Source organism: Rhagoletis pomonella, unplaced genomic scaffold (assembly GCF_013731165.1).
Source record: "Rhagoletis pomonella isolate Grant_MI unplaced genomic scaffold, Rhpom_1.0 Rhpom_scaffold_00002, whole genome shotgun sequence".
Lineage (NCBI taxonomy): Eukaryota > Metazoa > Arthropoda > Insecta > Diptera > Tephritidae > Rhagoletis > Rhagoletis pomonella.
The window spans coordinates 78,436,501-78,456,164 of NW_023458556.1; the positions used below are offsets into that span (position 1 = coordinate 78,436,501).

Genomic DNA, 19,664 nt, shown 5'->3' on the forward strand with positions numbered 1-19,664 from the left:
AAAGTCGCACATGAAAATTTGTTGACTAAGTGCCTACATATCAGCAAGTCGTTAATTGTACCCGTTGTCCGCTATTGCATGACATTGTACCCAGTTTTAGATCAAAACTCTTACCTTATGCATTACATTCGGACCACTTTTAGTACAATTCACCTGTTTTACACTACATTGCTTTATATTTTTGGACTATCTTTGGTCTAGATACAAAGCTACTATACCTACGACTATATTTTTCGATCGATTGGACCAATCTTTCCTTCAGGGATAATGCACTAATCGCGCGCTGTGATGTTGATTCAAACTCAACATTTGAAAACACCTTTACATGTATGGCTGCAGCTGAGTGTGCAAAGACGCTTGATACAATTAGTTGCGGCCAAGAGGGTCCGGGTTCAATTCCCATCAGACGGAACATAAAATTAATGTTTTTTCCTCTTAATTACGAAAAAGCATCTGTGCACTTCACAACCACATATTTTATAACGTATATACTCAAATTTAAAACGAGTTGGGTTGGTGCTCATTCATATGCGTATTTTTTTCAATTTAGCACTTTTTTTTTTAATTCTAAAAAAATGTGAATGTGAGTTTATGACATTCGATACGATACTAGGGTTCTGGTACGCGATTCCAAAAAATATTGTTTTAAAACTGTCGAGTAGAAAATATCGGTATCGAATGCCAAAAGTATCGATATGGTATCGTATCGAAATTCGTGTCCCTAATTCTGATGTAGATTTTTTACTCACTAGTAATGGGGAGGGAGGGCACAATGTTTGGTGTCATGAAGAAATCGCACGGACGACAAACTTTTTTGTTAAGCGCCATTATAGCGCCTTTTCCCCTTATTCCCAAATATTGAATTAATAAATTATTACGTACATATGCACATAAATAAAAAGATGAATTTAGTAATGCTAAAAAATTGCTTTTCTTTTAATTCAAAATAAGAAGAGTATTTAATACAAATTAATTCAACTATTTGCTTTAATTTTAATTATTTCTTTTTGTTATTTTTATGGCCTTATAACCAGTGTTGCCGCGCCGTCCCAAGAAAATGTATCACCAACCAAGCCAAAAATGTATCCAAATGTATCCATTTTTCTTTTTTTACGTATCCATCTCATAATTTGTAAGAAAACCAAACATTTTCAAGAAAAAGACATAATTTAACCCATCCTAAGGACTTGGAATACGTGTATATATATTTTTGTATTTCATAAAATCAAACATTTGTTGTTTCAATTTATAAATAACATTTTTTACGCATAAGTATTGTGCAAAGTAAGTATAATAAATAGTAATTAATATGTTACATTTGTACCTGTCACTCTAATAAGTGTGTGTAAAACTACTACTGAAAAGTATCTATTTTTCAACAGGAAACTGTATAAATATATATACGTATAAGATGCTCAGGATTTGATTTTGAACTTGAGATCTTTAAAATATACACATAAATATACACATAAAATGTTTAAAGTGGCAAAGATTTTTCAACTAAAAATACATTTCCTACAAATAATAAACATTATGGGCTTACATTTACTCAATTTTAAACATTTTATGTGTTATTTTGCCCTCTGCGACAAATTTGGTATGTTAAAGTAAACAGGCAGCGTTTAATTTTATTACGCGGTGTGCCAATTTGCACACATTAAAAGAGTAAAATAGTTACCTCTCTTAGGTCCGGTTTTTCAGTGCCAGTTTAAACTTAGATTAAGTAAACTGAGTTTAAATTGAACAGCTGGCTGGCATTTGTTTGGCTGATCTTAGTTTAAACCAGCCAGATCGGGCGTTTAAACTTAGTTTAAACCACGGCCGTGCACTTAAAAACCCTTAATATGCGCAAATAAACAAAAAAAAATTAGAGTGTATTTAAAGTATTTTCAGTAAAATTCATAAAAATTTCCCTAAATAAATCAAATTTTGTTTTTTAAACAGTGTATTTAAACTACATTGAGATCTTCTTTCTTTTTAAATAAACAAATGAAAATATGTGATATGAAAGATATATTTACTTTATATATGTATATATTAAGATCTTGCTTAAAGCATCTTTTTTAGCTAACTAAACAATTGCGCCTTACACTGCTTTGGTGAGATCTCTTCATATGTTCGTTCACAAAAAATAAAATGCTCTAATTTCACGGTTAAGTAGGGATTTTTAAAACATTTAAAAAACGTCATTAATGAAAATTTAGTTTTTAACGAACAAAAAACTTTATAGAAAATATAAAATTTTGGCCTATTTAAAAAAGGATCCACATTTATACTGATCGGAAAAAATAAGTATCTCGCAAAAATTCGTCTAAAAATGTATCCAATTGGATCTATTTAGATCCAAACGGCATCCCTGCTTATAACAATTATATTCAACAATTTTTATGAGCTTGAGGCCGTTTTTAGTGAAAACTTATTGTGGAAAAGCAACAATAATTTGAAAAGATGGTAGAAGTGATAGCTATTTCGGAAATCACCACTGGTAAATTTTTTTTTAGTTTCACTTTTATTTCAACATAATTTTGATTACAAGAAAAATACTGATAAAAATAAAATTTTTCATAAAAAGAGGGTTGAAATCTTGAAATTCCTGCCCGTATTGTGTTTGTAAGTGAAATATGAGTGGCATTGTGCTACTATGATAGCACGGCCGAGTAATCATAGCCAACTTATGTACAGTAGTCGAAAAAATTATAGCCGCACCAAATTTTGACAAGTTTTAAAATATTATTTTTGTTGCTATTTAATTTCGGTTAGTTTTTTATAGTTCGTTCTTTACCAACATCCGTATAAATAAAAGTTTTGGGTATTTTCCAAAATTTGGTGTAAATCGTATCCCAATTGTTTGAACACCCAAAATATTTTTCACTATCCCAATCACGAAAATTAATTTATTGAAATTTTTCAATAGAACGTCGCTGTATTGTACCAATCTTTTGACTACAAAAAAAAATTTCCTATTTTGTTTTACCAGTAGCCCAATATAAAAATTTGCAAATCTGTACAAATGTACCAATCGAGTGACACTCCTTAAAAATTTATGCAATTAAAAAAAAAATATCTACAAATTTTCGTGAGTTTTTTAATTAAATTCCGAGTATGCAGTTTTGTAGCCGATTGAATTCTAGTAGAATAAAGTGCACGTTTCAAATGGCTAAAAACGTCGATTGATTTTTTAGAATTTTTAAAAGATCGAAATTTGTACGAAAGTTTGTTGAATTTTTTTTTAATATTGCACAAAGGAGTAGTCCACTTGCAAACAGCGTTATGTGATTTTATAATAGTGAGCCATAAATTAAAAAAACGTCAACAACAACAAGTAACATCCAAATTGTATATTTCTCTTTATTATCTGAAAATTTGGATAAACAAGAGCCTAACAACCAGGGAACGGATTTTATGGAAATTGCCTTTTTTCTGCTAAAGAGATAGAGTATATTCGATTAAGAATGTCCACGATTTAGCTTTCCCTGATTCCATATATACACATTTGATGTTGCCTTTTTTTGCCTTTTTTAAGATATTTGCCTTTTTTGCCTTTTCCACCTTTAAAAAAGTGATTATAGCATTTAGAATTTTTTTTTTAAGATTAAAAAATATACACATGCCCATGCGGCTTATAGAAGCGCAGGGACCTCTTGTCAAATTGGCGTTGGAAAAATGCAAAGCCGTTTTCTCAGCTAACATAGGCTTGGAGCCAATCAGGGGTGTGGATAAAATTGTAAAGGGCGAGAAAACCGCCCTTATTCCTGATAATATGATCGTTTCAAACGTTCTATATTTAAATTGGGCTCCACTTGTATCAACTTACGTCGAGCGCACATTTAGTACATTCCAGGCTTTTCTTCGCGAAAATCGAATGAAAATGCTGCCAGAAAACTTCAAAATGCATCTTGTGGTTCAATGTTACTACAGCTATACAGATTAAAGTTTTATGGGTTAGAAACTCGAAAGGATAAAATAGACAAAGATTCAAAGTACAAATTTTTCATATAATGAAACTAGTTCATAGTTTTTCTCTTTTTACTTGTAATATAAACATTTCTAAAAGAAATGTATTTTTTGATTGTTTTTCGTATTTTCTGTCTTTTTTAGTGCCTTATTTTGCTTTTTTTGCAATACCTAGTGCCTTTTCCTGCCTTTTTCGCTATTTTATTTTGCCTTTTTTGCAATATCTAGCGCCTTTTCCTGCCTTTTTCGCTATTTTATTTTGCCTTTTCCAGCCTATTTCGTTATTTTATTTTGCCTTTTTATAGGTTTTTAGGTCCTAAAAATCCGTTCCCTGCTAATAACATTAAAAAACAATATCGCAGTGTGGTAGTTTTTGCAAATTTTATATATTAAAATTGAATATAGCGAGTTTTGAAACAGTAACTTTACATAGCTATCTTTTTTTAGCTTTTCGCCTTCGCTCTTCCATGAAGATTCGTCTGCCTCCTTTTTTACGACGCCTTCCACTAGTTTTCTAAGTTCATCAGAAGATGGAGACGTTTGAAAGTGTATAAAGACATGCATAAGTATTATAGCGATTTTTGCAATAGTAGTTAACATTTGATGCGATTTTTTCTGAAAATAGAAAGATTTTGCACTGTATTGTTAGTGGACATGAAACTACTTTAAATACTGGTACGTTACTCGCCAAAAACTAAAAATCTAAAAAAATTTACATAGCGCCCTTGCAAGTGGACTCCTCAAATTTGGAAACATGGATTTCCACGGGTTTTGTTAAATAATGAACCATAGTTTTATTTAAAAAAATAACAAAAGTTCAATAACAACAAATATAATACGACAAAAACTTGGCAAAATGTGGTTCGGTTATAATTTTTTGACCACTGTATGTATTTTTTTATATCTTTAATTGGACCTTCACATTTTACATAAAGATAGTACACAATAAAATTAAGAAATATATGCCTTTTTTTTGCCTTTTTATACCTTTCATGAGCATGAAATGGTATTATAACTTTGGTCCGATGTTTGTAAGTACCAGAACAAAAAGAGATAGACCCATGAAAATGTATACTTATATGATCAGAACGTCGAGCTGAGTTGATTTAGCCATGTCCGTCTGTCCGCCTGTCCGTCTGTCTGTCTGTTTGTATGCAATCTAGTCTCTCAGTTTCCGAGATATCCGGATCAAATTTGGTAGGTGGGTGTATTTTTATAATGTATTAATCATTTGTCGGAACCGGAAGAATCGGACCACTATAACATATAGCTCCCATACAACTGATTGTTCAGATATGAGATTTTTCATTATAACTTCTCCATTTATGCAGCTAAGAACATGAAATTTTGCAATACTTGCACCCATTATCAACAGAATACTTGCAGTGAAAATTACAAAGATCGGGTCACTATAACCTATAGCTCCCATACAACTGATTGTTCAGATATGAGATTTTTCGTTATAATTCATCCATTTATAAAGCTAGGACCATGAAATTTCGCGCTGTTTTCACTCATTATCAACAGAAGACTTACAGCGAAAATAACAAAGATCGGGTCACTATAACCTGCAGCCCCCATACAACTGATTGTTCAGATATGAGGTCTTTTATCATAACTCCTCCATTTATGCAGCTAGGAACATGAAATTTCGAACCATTTTCACTCATTATTAACAGAATACTTACAGTGAAAATAACAAGGATCGGATGACTACAACATATATCTTCCATACATCTGATTGTTCAGATATGGGATTTTACTGTAAAACTCCTTTATTTGAACAGCTAAACCCGATAAATTTCGTAAGATATTTTATAAATAATAATACAAAGTCTACTGAGAAAATCGTCAAAATCTATGCTGTATAAGCTTTATCTCCTATAGCACTGATTGTTAAGATACCAGTTTTTGTCATATATCTCCTTTATGTACGAAACTAAACCCAATAAATTGTGTTACCGGTTTACATACCGATCACATAGCGGTGAAAATCACTTAGATCGGTGTCATATAAAGTATATCTTCCAAACCTCTGATTGTTTAGATGCGATTTTTTATATAAGTATGTAACTCCTCTATCGATGTATGCAGATGTATTCAAAAGCAGTAATCTGTCAAAGTAAAATTTGCAGATGTTCATGAAAGGTATGAAGCCTTCGGCATAGCCGAAGACAGCGCTGTTCTTACTTGTTTAAATCTCATTTTGCCTTTTTCAAGTTTTAGTGCCTTAAAATCCTACATTTCTACATTTCGGGGGGGGGGGGGGCAGAACAACCAAAAAAGCGGGTTAAAAAAATATATATATATATATCTCATGATCCACTCTTAACCAGATTAGTATGGGACCACCTCTGAGACACTACCTTTCCGACGCAAAAAGAATTATCGAAATCGGTTGACGTGGTCCAAATTTATGCGGTAACATACATAAAAATAAAATAAAAATAAAAAAAAATAAAAAAATAAAAAATATTCCGACGAACTGATAACCTCTTCCTTTTTTGGAAGTCGGTTAAAAATTAAATTTGTTTTAAATGTCTAGTTAAAAACTTTACAATTTAGGTGAAACCTTGCAGATTTTTTTTAACTTTGTACAAAGTTTGATCCAAATCCAGAGATCTACCGCATTTTTTTGAAATCTACCACATTTTTTTCCAGATTCTACCACACAGAATTTTTTTAAAGTCCGATCACTGTAGATATAGACAAATGTATACATAAATGATCAGAATGAAAAGAGAAATCGATTAAGCGGTGACTGTCTGTCCGTCCGTCCGTCTGTGCACACGATAACTCGAGTAAAAATAGAGATATCTTAACGAAACTTGGTACGTGCACTTCTTTCGGGCGTAGGACGGATGGTATTGGAAATGGGCAAAATAGGACAATAACCACGCCTACCTCCCATATAACGGTAATTTTCAAAAATACGAAAACTGCGATATTTTAACAACTACTGAAGATAATTAACTCAAAATTGATATTTACAATAACTTTTAGACGAAAAATAAGAGTATTATAAATTTTTGGAAAATGGGCGTAGCCACGCCCACATATGGTTACATGTGTATATCTTCGTAACGGCTGCACCAATTTCTTCCAAACTTGGCACAGTTGTTGGCCTTGATACGACATACAAAATGGCCGAAAAATTTTAAAATCGGACAGTAACCACGCCCACATCCCATATAACAGTAATTTAGAGAAATACGAAATCTTCGATAAATCAGTAAATATTAAAGATAATTTATTCAAAATTGAGGCTTGCAACAATTCCTTATCGAAATACGTTTATGATATAATTTTGGAAAATGGGCGTGGCACCGCCCACTTATGATCACATATATTTACCTCGGTAACCGTTCTATCAATTTATACCAAACTCGGTACGGTTATTGTGCTTGCCACATAAAAGCAATACGTTGAAAATTATTGAAATCGGACTAACATTGAGGCCGCTTTCCATATAACGGTAAATTTCAGAAATGTTTAAAACTTCAATATTTCGACATTTAAGGACTTTAGTTAACTCAAAATTGACACACCCTGACTTACCATGTAGCGGTAGCTATCGGAAAGGTGAAAATCATATATTTAATACGTGCGCCGGGTATTTGATGTTCGGCTCCGCCCGAACTTAGACTTTCTTACTTGTTTTATTAGAACTTTATAATTTCAAAGATATGATAAATTCTAATAAATTATTTAAAAAACTTAGTGCATTGTAGAATAAAAATGGGTAACAAATTAAAGAGAAAATCCTGTAGGATTTAAAAAAATTTAAATTTTTTGGTTTTTAATATTTTTTTTTTTAAATATTTTTTATTGAGCTTTGTACCACGATTGTTTATTAGGAAAAATTGAAAAAGCAACAAAGTCTAAGCGGTAGAAGTTATAGCACTATTTCGGAGATCACCACATCTCCTCATCAGACTTCTTTTTTTCTAGACTTCAGCAGGGTTCACAAGGACGAACAGGTATTGAAATACCCTTTTAATCAATTTTAGTTTTCTAAGCTAATAAAGTTAGAAGGACTATATTCGAGGACGCTGTCCAGTTTATATTAGTCCTTAACATATAATTTTTTCAAAATAAATATTGCAAAATTTCAAGGATATTTAAGGATACCATTTTTAGGGACATCTTCAATGCACCAAAAAATTTAATCTGTTCTTTCTCTACAGAATTTTTTCTTTAATTTGATACCCCAACTGTTTTCCCAAGTCCATTGCACAACATTTTTTAAACTATTTTTGGAATTTCTCATATTCAATTTTCAAAGTCCTTTTAAAAAATCCTGACGTCAGAGAGAAAAGCTAAAAACGCAATTTTACTGCATATATTTAGCCCATGGATCCCGGGACTACCATCCCTAGTGGCAACGTCACAATTTCAGTTGAGTAAAAGTCAAGTCCTAGAACCAAAGCGGAATATCATTGGCGCTTGGGAAGAAATGGAAACTGTTTACCAAAACTATACGGACTTCGGAAAAAATACTATCATTTAGTTGGTACTTCTGTGCCAGCTGAGCGCCTTTTTTCAAAAGCTGGTGCTACAGCCACCGAGAAACGCAACCGCTTAACAACAAAACGCTTATCAAAACTTTTGTTTTTGCAAATTTGGTTAAATAATAAATCACAGGTTTACAAAAAAAAAGTTTCTGCATATTAACGCAAATCTCTATATCCCTATGATATTCGTCGCGCTGAATGCGAATCCGAGGTCTGTTGGCCTACATCTCGTCAGGTTTGAGGTCATTTGAAGGTCAAGTAGGGAACAAATAATTGGAAAACCTTAAAATGCAATAGAATTCTTCTGAATTTGACCTCGAGATGGCATTAGCATGATCTCTTGATGGCCTGGAAGAATCAAGGACCCCCTCCCCCATATTCGGATTCAGCGACAACGAAAACCTATGTATATGAATTTCTAATTTCATTGAATAAATTTTTCCTATTTCACCCTCAAATGTCCTCGAACCTGTCATTATGGAGGTTAACGGACTTCGGATTCGGGTTCACCGAATCGAAAACCACATATATATGAATTTTCGGGTTTATTCAATGAATTTTTCCCTACTTGACCTTGAAATGACTTCGAACCTGACTTGATGGAGGCTAACAGACCTCGGATTGGCATTCAGCGTGTCGAGTAACATAGGGATATAGAGGTTTGGTTCAATATGCAGAAACTTTTTTTTGTGTAATTATCGCCGCTAAAAATACTCGTATTATTTTATTTATGGCTAATTAATAAGGGAATCAGACATTTTTTATGGAAAAGATTTCTTGTGACTCACTGTACAAAATTCCCTTTAAAAATTCGATTAATCGATTATTTCTCAATAATTAGAATATTTTTTTCTGGCGTGTGATTAGTCATATGATTAATTAACCGATTATATTATTTTTTTTTGCCATCCCGACCTTTATGTAGCACAAATTACTCACCATTACAAAAGTTGGTAGCTTTACTGGTATCCAATTGCCTGCCATCAACACATTCAAACGTTGTGAGCGAAGTAGAAAAGTACACAATGCCTTTTTGAATTTGTTGCTTTGAACTGTCCAATTACAATTGTAAATGGCGTTCGATAGCTCCTCACACTCCTGGCAGAAAAGGTCACCATAATAGCAGAGGATTAAGGTTTCTATTGTCACTGCTATGAAGAAGACAGCCATGTTCAACATAATCGAAAGATTGAAGCCAACATAAAGCATATAAACACCTATGGTGCATTGAGCCAGGCCAGTGCAAATGAATTGAGCCAAAGATGTACCGGATAGAGTCTTTTGTATGGTTGAAAATAACCTCAAAGGAAAAATAAATAAAAAAAACAACAATAATCAGCTCCACAATATTTTTGTAATGGTGAATAGTATACTCAATAATCGTTTTGTGATCCTTAATGCAGGAGACTAGCTCGGCGTAGTTGTGTTTCATTTCAGCTTTTGTTAAATGACTGGTATCTGGCGAATCACAGCTTTTGGTTTGGAAACCGATTCGTTGGATGCGTATAGACAGCGCCCGCATGTGAGCGGTGAGGACTCGAATGTAAGCTTGAGGATATGTGTCCACCGAGCAAGCCTGCGTGCATTGCACAAGAAAACCAATTGTTTGATAACCATAAGCAATCCAAAACATGGTCCATGAAGCTTTATATTCGAAGGGATACCAAGCAGGGTACATGAGACGTCTTTCCGCGGAGAAAATCACCATCAACTGACTAGTGACAAAGGCCGAATAAAAGAGTTGTAGGACTGTCAAAAAGCACTTATTAGCTGAATCAATTCCCTTTTGAAGTACATTGATTTCCTCGTCAGACTTTGCACGGGCATCCAACTGTTTGAGTATAGGTCCAAGTTCCAACAATTTTTGGCGAACAATGAATAAGGTCAGGAATTTGACATTGAGTGTTACAACGGACATGGCTATGTAGATAACTTCACAGAAGTCGTTTAAGTTATCTGCGAGCATACTCTTGACGGTGAAACAGATGGGATAGTAAATCGGAAATAGTATTGTTATCACTATTGTATACACTTTGTAAGGAATATACCAAGGTGAAGAGGTCTTCGGTCCGCGAAATCCACTTAAGTCCCAAACGCGCCAATGATACTTGAAAGCATCCCAGCTATTAACTCTTGCTGCCATTACGAGAACTGTGCAATTGCGTGATACGATTTCTACTGTCATTGTTGGTCCGATTACAGGTGCTTTATATGTATATGGTTTTATACATACACATGTGCATATGAGTATGGAAATCGCTACATTCAGTTCCGAGTATAGGTTCATATGTATGTATGTACAAATGCGTATGTATGTATATACAAATTTTGTTCGCTAAAATTACCGTGAGAATTCCTGTTTTTGTTTGCAAGTCCTTGGAACTCGGTGAGAACCATTAACGTGACAATTTATTTCAAAACTTTATTCTTTAAACAGTAATAAACATTATTAGCAAATTGGAGTTCCAAAAGCAGAATTTTGAAAACATATATACATATATATCAGGTTCCCTGTCCTCATGCAATACATCTTTTTTCAAGGCATACGTCCCCCGTTATTTTCAGGATTCTTTATCTGATTTGATATTTTTGATATGCAAAGAGCGTAGATTATATGCTCTTATGCAAAAAAAATAAGATATTTCATTTCTCATTTATTATACATAAGGGTGGGAAATAGTTTTCGATAAGGTACGTCCTATGTATCATATTCAATCCACAACTGTTTTGTATGTTTCCACACAAAAACACTATATTTTTTGCAAAATAAGTAGAAATATGTATCTGAAGTCAGCATTGATTTTGCTCATATAAGATTAATGGACGTGTGAGACAAGGTACAAAACTGTTCCCATGAATCAGATGTGATTCATTGGACAGGGAACCTGATATAGATGTATTATGTATACGGTGACCATTCGTAACGAGTTTGGCGCGACAGTACTGATTTTGAGAAAATTTGTCCCGCTGAATATTTTTTTAAAGTCGGGACGTATAAGTGTCCCGATTTTTCATATTTGTACCGATTATGTCCCGATTTTCAGTGTTTTCTTTATTAATTTAAAAAGAGTCTCCTTGTACTCTGACCCAAACAATTTTTCTTACAAACGTGGCAGCACTTTCGTTATCACAAGGAACATTGAATATAAGGAAGTCATAAACATAAGCAGCATCTTTATTTTCTATGAACTTTGGCTATGTTTTATTTTGTAAAACTGGTACCCTCTCTATATTGCAGTCTATCACTCTTCCCTGAGTTTACTAAAGGTTTTTATAATTACTAGTGTTCGCCCAGCGGTTGAAATTCAACCGCAAAAATTAAGGATAGTTTATGTGAGTTGAGTTGAGCTGGAATAACATTAGTTGGAATGGGTTAAGTGGAGGGGAGTTTAACATAACATACCATAACATAAGATTAAATAACATAACATATGTAGCATAACACACCACAATATAACATCGCACATTCTTCAGTTGTATTTCCTTTTTATGCCTATCACTTTCTTCCTCTCTATCTTTGTCTCTATCGCTTTTAATGTTTATGTTTATGTTATCTTCACCTTCATGTTCATGTTCATGTTCATGTTCATCTTCATCTCCATCTTAATATTCACCTTCGTTTATGTTTAGGTTTCTGTACTTTTATTCTAATCTTTGACTTTATCCCTTTCTTCTTCTACATATTCAACTTTACCTTCTTCCTTGCATGAATCTTAATCTTCATAAATCTGATTCCTAAACTGCTGCTTAGCCGATTTCTTTAATTCAGTATCATTATTAAAGCATACATTTAGGAGGCATTTCCGCCCCAACCATGTACATGTACGGCATTAGTGTTGGTGTCACTTTTGAATTGATTTTTTCGCTTTATGTTAAACCACAGAATAAACAGTATACAGAAGACGCATGTCGACTATCCAACCAATTTGAATTTAAGGCACGAGCGGTGAGGCAAGCAAGGGTATCACAAGCGGCGCTGCCTTTGTTACTTTAGCAGTATTTTCACTCGGCTGACGATGTTAATTCCATCGTCGCTATGACGACAAGATGTTAACTACGTTTTCCATCACGATCAGCGTTGCCGTTTTGGTACAATTGTATATTTTTTAATACTGTTTTTCTAAATTTTAATATCTGATCCTTTTTTGTTCCCAAATGCCGTATTTTGATACTTTCGGCTGGCAGAAATGAATTTTCGAAAACTATGAATAGTACTACTAGTCTAAAGGCTAATATTTTTTTATTGTTATTTGAAGTCTCACAATTTATATATAGATATTTATAAGTTGATTGGGTAACTCTTATAACTGTTATAGCACCCCTAAACCACACAAAAACATTACGAAATATCGAAAAAAATATATTTTTTTGAATTTAGTTTTTTTTTTACGTTTTAAAGATGAAGCTATCAATATATACAACGCACATTCATATTTCTTGCACATATTTACTTGAGCAACGTTTCTTCAAAATAAGGTTTGCGCAATTTTATGCTGTAGTAAATTCCACAATATTGACTTGTACAAGTCTCGGGTTGCGCAAGGATTTTGTGTGGTTTAGGGGCCCTATAAGTTTGTTTTTTCATTATGCAAATAAGCAGACAAAAGGAAGATATATAATTTTTTTTATAACTATGGATTTAATTATAAAATTTTATTTATTATTTGTTTTTTAAATAATAGTTTAATAAACAACAGTTTTGTTTGCTTTTGATACTTTTTCTGCTTGGCAACTGATACATTTTTTTCCAGCTCGCCGCAACGCTGATCACGATGTGTGTTTATGGCGAGATGTTAACTTCATGTTATTCATAGTGGACGTGATGTTAACTCCTCTGCTCTGTTCCGGGTCGCCATGTTATTCATAGGGTTGTAATATTACGTCCGCCGAAGAAAAATAAATTTGTATGTGGTGCGTCTTCTGTATACTGTTTATTCTGTGGTTAAACCAATTTGAAATTTGAGTTTAGCCGTAAAAGAAAACATGATAGCCTATTTGTATATAAGATAAGATACCAAAAACCAAAAAAACATATGGAAACATCATTATATTGCAATCAGCCCTATTCTGCATTTCGATTACGTTCCCGCATTCCGCTCCGCAAGAATCGAACTTAGGTATTCTGCGTTACGATCGAATCGAAACAGGAAGATGATGATAGAAAACATCTTTCGAAATCAGCTGTTTGCCTAGGAATGTGTGAAATCGAAACAAAACAAAGAAATATTTGCCACCGAATTATAGCAGCTTATGAAGTTAAAGTTTGTAAATATTTTAAAATAACTAAATATATCTAGCATCACTGTAATTTAAAAATAAAATTTCGTTTGCTCTTATTTTAGTGGAAACATAATTATAAGAATGAAATCCATAGCCGCGGCGTTATTGCTTGAAGAGGAGAACGAGTCCCAGATTGCTGATGCGGAAGTTGAAAGGCGGAGATTTAGGGACATGTTTGATCTTTTTCAGATGAGTGAAGAGTCACAAACTCATCATGAACTGTATTACTCACCGCTCAAAGTCAGTGAAATTATAAACGTTGTTTGAGCACCCCACAACATTTGCATTTACTACAGAGTGGAAGATTTGAACGCAAATGAATTCCATTTTGAAATCCGTCAGGAGGAGGGGAAGAACAAAGCTTATCCTTCCATTAGGGATGCCAGTGGCAAAAATTCATCGATGTTTTTCTTTGATTCAATGCATCGAAATTTACATCGATATTTTTCGATGCATCGAAGGGCATACATCGATGTATCGATTTGTATAGGATTTTTCAGATAATATTTCACAAAAAAATATGTTATTAACAAAATTATACAAAATTTAAAATAAATTACTGCAACTGAGCTAATTATATGTGACCTGGTCTACGAAAAGGGAGCTTACGTGCGAAAACTAGTTTTCTGTGAAAAAGCTGTTAAAAGTAAGCAACTCGTTTCGTCAGTTTCTCATTATCTCGTTAATTGTTCTCCGCGCCGGACGTCCAGTAAGTGTTGTTGTTGGTCAAGTAAGTGTTGTTGTTGGTCCAGTAAGTGTTGTTGTTGGTCCAGTAAGTGTTGTTGTTGGTCGGAATATTATTATAGTTCATCGTGTAAGTTGCTAGTGTGGAACATTTAAAAAAGCAACACTGAAGAAGTGACGTTTACTGTTTCTGTTGATTATCGTCTTCGCATTTCGCATGAAATGACACAGGAGTGTTGATGAGGAGTTCAGTGCCGTATACGGACAATATTTCCATGAAAAGGATGATGAAAACTATGAAGAGAGCGATGATGATGAAGACGAAGTGTGTGTATCTCAGGCAGAAGATGATACCGAAAAAACTTTTGTTAAGATGGACCTGTATGTTGTTGATGTAAAGGAGGAGGAGCTGGTAACAAAATTTCTGTCAAAAGATTGTTGTAATAATGAATGCCATACACTGATACCACGGGAAATGATCGAGAGTACGCGGAACAATTGTTTAGAGATGTCGAAAAATGAACTTGATTTAGTGATACTAAGTCACATCGAAGCTGGAATTATGAGTTACGAAAAGCTAGAAAGTGTATACGCAAAGCTTGCTGGGCGGAAGAAATATGGACAGAGACAGTATACAGAAGTTATGAGGCATAGAATTCAATTTACCTTCTACAGAGTACCTGTTTGTCGTTCGTACAGTTATGAAACCAGCGGATGATCTCTGCGATGTCTGCCGTGGTAAGTAGCTCATTATTTTCTCATTTTATAGTTGTATCAAACGTTGAGATTAAATTCAGTATTTTTTCTTTTAATAGGAAACACAATATCGATTGTGCAAGCCAAAGGTGTTACTGACATTGAACGCGCACAGAAGCTTAATCAATTTCTTGATCACCTCCACCGAGCCGGAAATCAACGAGAATATTATCAAAGTTGGTGTAGAAATACTGACCCTACAGCAGTCGTTCTGTCATTTGATTTTGCCCAAACCGTTCACTACCCTGTCAGTCCACAACAACCTGGTACAGCATACTTCAAAGCAACCAAGAAGTGCGGAGTCTTCGGAATTACAGACGAAAAACAAAAAGTTCAGGTTAGAGTTTCAAACTGAATCATAGGAACTCAAATTGCTCGCCTTTACAGGATCTTACTTATATATTTTTTTTTTTACAGTACAATTACATGATAGACGAAAAAGATGACGTTGGTAAAGGACCTAACTGTGTTGTGAACATCCTGAATTATCACCTGCAAACCTACTATAAAGACATTGAAACACTCGTTCTTTTCTGTGACAATTGTGTTGGGCAGAATAAGAATAACACTGTACTATCATATCTGCAATGGTGTTTGGCTCGGGGTCTTAACAAAACTATTTTATTCAATTTTCTACTTACCGGGCACACTAAGTTCGCGCCTGATCGTTACTTCGGTATTTTCAAAAGTAAGTATGCCGTCAGTAACATCGACAAGTATGCAAATTTACTGCAGTGTGTCGAGGCATCATCACCTGGGGGTTATAATAAAGCTGTATCGGCTGAAAAAGTCGTCTGGTATGAATGGGACAGCTATTTTAAACCACTGTACAAGTCACTTGTTGGAATAACGCAATTCCATCATTTCATAATCTCTACAGATTGTGTAAAAACAAAGAAATTCGCAGACAGTGAAGAAGTGCAGTCCTTTAAGCTTCTGTTAAAACCTATCGATCCTGAAATGGCGAAATTTATACAACCAGCCGGTTTATCTTTACATCTATCACAATCTTCGAAGCTTAGTTTCGGATATATCTAAAGTAGATATTGTGGCTCCATTGCCGAAAGATTTGCCATCGAAGAAACGGAAGGCAAAAACTAGTGAAGATGTTCTCAAACCAGACGAGGAACCAGGTCCATCTTCCTCAGGATCAACACGTAAAAAGATCTCAAGGAAAACGACAACAAAGAAAAATACATAAACTACTCAGCATTATTATTTTTGGCCCATAATACGTTTTTCTAGTGCATAATCATGTCTTTATAGCTTATAATTCAATGTATTTTGTTCATTACCAATAAATTATATTTTGTCGTATTTTTACTCTTCTTTCTCTACATTTTTAGTACACTTCTAAGCAAGTTAGGATTTTCTGCTTTTCACCACGTGAAAAAGCATCTCATCTTCCATCCGAATCAACCAAAAAGTGAAAATTGATTTTTTGACACCTAAGCCCCCTTTCCGTAGACCAGGTCACATATTTGTGAAGGAACTTTTTGGAGTCGTTTCAATTTGTTGGTCAAAGTCACTTCTGTTTTTTGTACAATTGAAAAATTGAAATGCCGGTTCAATGTACTAGAGATGTCAGTTTTCAAAAAACATCGATGCATCGATGCATCGATACATCGAATGGAAAACTTTCGATGCATCGAAGCAAAACATCGATATTTTCGATGCATCGATGTTTTTTCACATCCCTACCTTCCATAGCAAATCGAATTCAAGACAACATACGCACCTCTTTTTAAAAACTTAGTAAAACCGAGTGCAATAATGAGAGCATCTTTTTTATGTAACTTCATATTTTATGTATGTATGTAAGTATGTACATACTTCTATTAATTTTTTATACAAAGAATAAATTGTATTCAGTGCACTTCACAGTCTTATTTATAGATAATGAAAACAAAAACGCCTGTGCTTCCTCTTTGAAACCCTCGCGCAAGGGATATTGCATTTGAGCCAATTTTTCGTATTGCCCGTATTACCGCTCGCGAAAACACAGAAATCGAGAAAATTCATTTATGATGACTTTTACAATCATGCACAGTATATTTTACTTACTTTTTTTTTATAAAATTGTATTATTTAAACCCACGAAAATAACAATCGAAACTTCCTCCGTCAACCAATTTGCAACTTAGAAAAACGGAACTACGATCGAAATGTCGAAGATTGATCGAAAGGAAACGGAACGCAGAATACCAAAGTTGCCAAACGGAGAAAATTTCGATTCGAGTCGAAATGCAGAATAGGGCTGAATATATTCGGGGCAGGGTTGGGCATTTTTGCACTACCGCTGAATTGCACTATCACTGTTTATTCAGTGATAGTGAAAATGCAGAATTCATTATCACTGAAAATTTAGTGATAGTGAAAAAAAAATTTCACTATCACTGAAGGTTTAGTGATAGTGAAAAACGAATTGAATTATCACTAAAACTTTAGTGATAGTTAGAAAAAACTCACCATCACTAAACTTTTAGTGAAACTAGCCAAGCGAAGATAGCCAATTTACATATGCAAGTGGAAAACGCTAATCCAAAATTACGTTATTTGTACCTAACTTTAAAATAATAAAAACTTCAAAAAAGCAAAAAAGTGTAACGCTGTTACTCTTAGGGCCTTTTTCTCAAGTAACCTGTCACTTTAAAGCTCACTTTATATTTAAAGGTTGCATTAAAATTTATAATTATTTTACTTACTTTATTTTTAATCCAACCTTTACTGTGAATTTAATATATTATCTACATATGTAAAATAATAGGTGTTTCCATGATTGCACTTAACTCAAAAACTACTGGATAGATTTCAGTCAAATTTTCAGAGATTGTACCTTGCATATATGGTCCTATTATAGGGTAGTTTAGTATAAACGAAAAAATAGCATCAAAAACGACCCTCTAAGGAAGTAAGGTTAAATCAATAGCATGTACATATATTAACTTTTTACATTTTGCTAACTCAGGTGTACAAAATTATGGAATAAATGTAATAGGCCGAAATCTGCGGAAATAATAAAAACAGTTGTATCTTCGAATCTGGATACGCCTTGCGTTACAAGATGGAACTCATTGTACGATTCGGTTCAGAAGTTAATAGAAGTCAAAAACAGATTAGGTGAACTATGTTATAAGCTGGAAATTTCTACTTTCAATGAGGAAGGAATTGAGTATTTGGAAGAATATGCAAAAGTAATGCCACCTATCGCAGAAGCTATCGACTTCCTTCAAAGAGAGCAAAATATGTTCTTTGGTTACTTTATTCCAACTTTACTGTCCATCAAAATAAAAATGCGACGTTTAGCTTCCGAAAACATGAAATATTTGACGGAAACTAATATTCAAATGCAATCAAAGCTAATGCAAAGGTTTGAAAAATATTTTAGTTTGCACTCTGACTCTTGGGATGCAGTTATTGCAGCAATTCTCATTCCCGATATCAAACTAAAATTTTGCAAAACTTTGCTGGAAGTGCTGAAGATGTTCGGGATAAATTTAAAGAATATGCGATGGAGTTTAAAAGACAACCGGTAGGGGAAGATAATAATTTACAGCCTTCCATAAGTGCTAATACATCATTTCTCGAATTCGATGAGGAGTCTACAGGTATTTGATTAAAAGAAACCAACCTCCAAAAGTTTTGTAAATAATTTGCTTTTTTAGATGAAAATCTGTATACATTTTGCCATGGCGGAGCTATAGCAACTGAAGTAGTTTTGTACCTGAATGACGAGGATAGGAGCATTGAAGCTTTGCATCGCTTTCCTACTATAAAAAAAATGTTTTTAAAATATAATACACCTCTTCCTTTATCTGCGCCAGTGGAAAGACTTTTTTCCTTTGCTGGGATTGTCAATCGATCGACAAGGCAAAATCTTTCTGACCAAAACTTTGAAATGTTGGTACTAAAAAAGGCAAATAAAAAATGAATTATGTTTTTATATTTTTGAAGCGACATACTATAATTAGTAGTCTCTTCTCAAGAACATTGTTTATTTTAAATATATTTTTTTTTCACTGCTTCAGCTAATATTTATAGTCTTACTTTATTCTTCAAGAAGAACTATGTCATAAAAATAAAGCTTGTTTACAGACAAAAGCAATGTCATTTTACTGAAAAATTTTAATTATCAATAAAGGTTTTCACTATCACTAAATATTAAGTGGTAGTGAAAATTGTTTTTCACTGTCACTAAGGGTTTAGTGATAGTGCAATTTGTTTTTAACTATCACTAAATGTTCAGTGATAGTGCAGTTTTTTTCACTATCACTAAAATTTTTAGTGATAATGGATTCTGCATTTTAACTATCACTGAATAGACAGTGGTAGTGAAAAGCGTATTGCATTAATTTTTTAGTGCATTGTGCCCAACCCTGATTCGGGGTCTTCATCAAATGTTCATCAATTTATATGAACGCCGCTATTATTTTATATATCATTATCATCTTCATCTTCATCTTCATCTTCATCTTC

General features: G+C 33.6%; 2 protein-coding genes across 2 annotated transcripts; one reads left to right on the plus strand and one right to left on the minus strand.

Moving 5' to 3' along the window:
* Positions 1-9,347: 9,347 nt before the first annotated feature.
* LOC118754992 (odorant receptor 2a-like) lies at positions 9,348-10,611 on the minus strand. Its single transcript, XM_036489857.1, has 2 exons — positions 9,842-10,611; positions 9,348-9,768 (listed from the first exon to the last, which is right to left on the minus strand). The coding sequence occupies exons 1-2, from the start codon at positions 10,609-10,611 to the stop codon at positions 9,348-9,350; spliced, it is 1,191 nt and encodes a 396-aa protein (XP_036345750.1).
* A 4,597-nt stretch (positions 10,612-15,208) lies between these two features.
* Positions 15,209-16,356, plus strand: LOC118734100. The gene is made up of 2 exons (XM_036463807.1): positions 15,209-15,525; positions 15,606-16,356. Exon 2 carries the CDS (start codon positions 15,615-15,617, stop codon positions 16,224-16,226), a length of 612 nt encoding a protein of 203 aa, XP_036319700.1. The 5' UTR covers positions 15,209-15,525; positions 15,606-15,614; the 3' UTR covers positions 16,227-16,356.
* Positions 16,357-19,664: the final 3,308 nt, after the last annotated feature.

What these genes read in the sequence shown, in the direction of transcription:
- LOC118734100 (XM_036463807.1), top strand. Translation starts at nt 15,615, where the DNA reads ATGATAGACGAAAAAGATGACGTTGGTAAAGGACCTAACTGTGTTGTG.
- LOC118754992 (XM_036489857.1), bottom strand. Translation starts at nt 10,611, where the DNA reads ATGGCAGCAAGAGTTAATAGCTGGGATGCTTTCAAGTATCATTGGCGC. An exon ending in GATCACAAAACGATTATTGA is followed by an intron (nt 9,769 to 9,841) that starts GTATACTATTCA and finishes TTTTCCTTTGAG; the next exon opens with GTTATTTTCAACCATACAAA.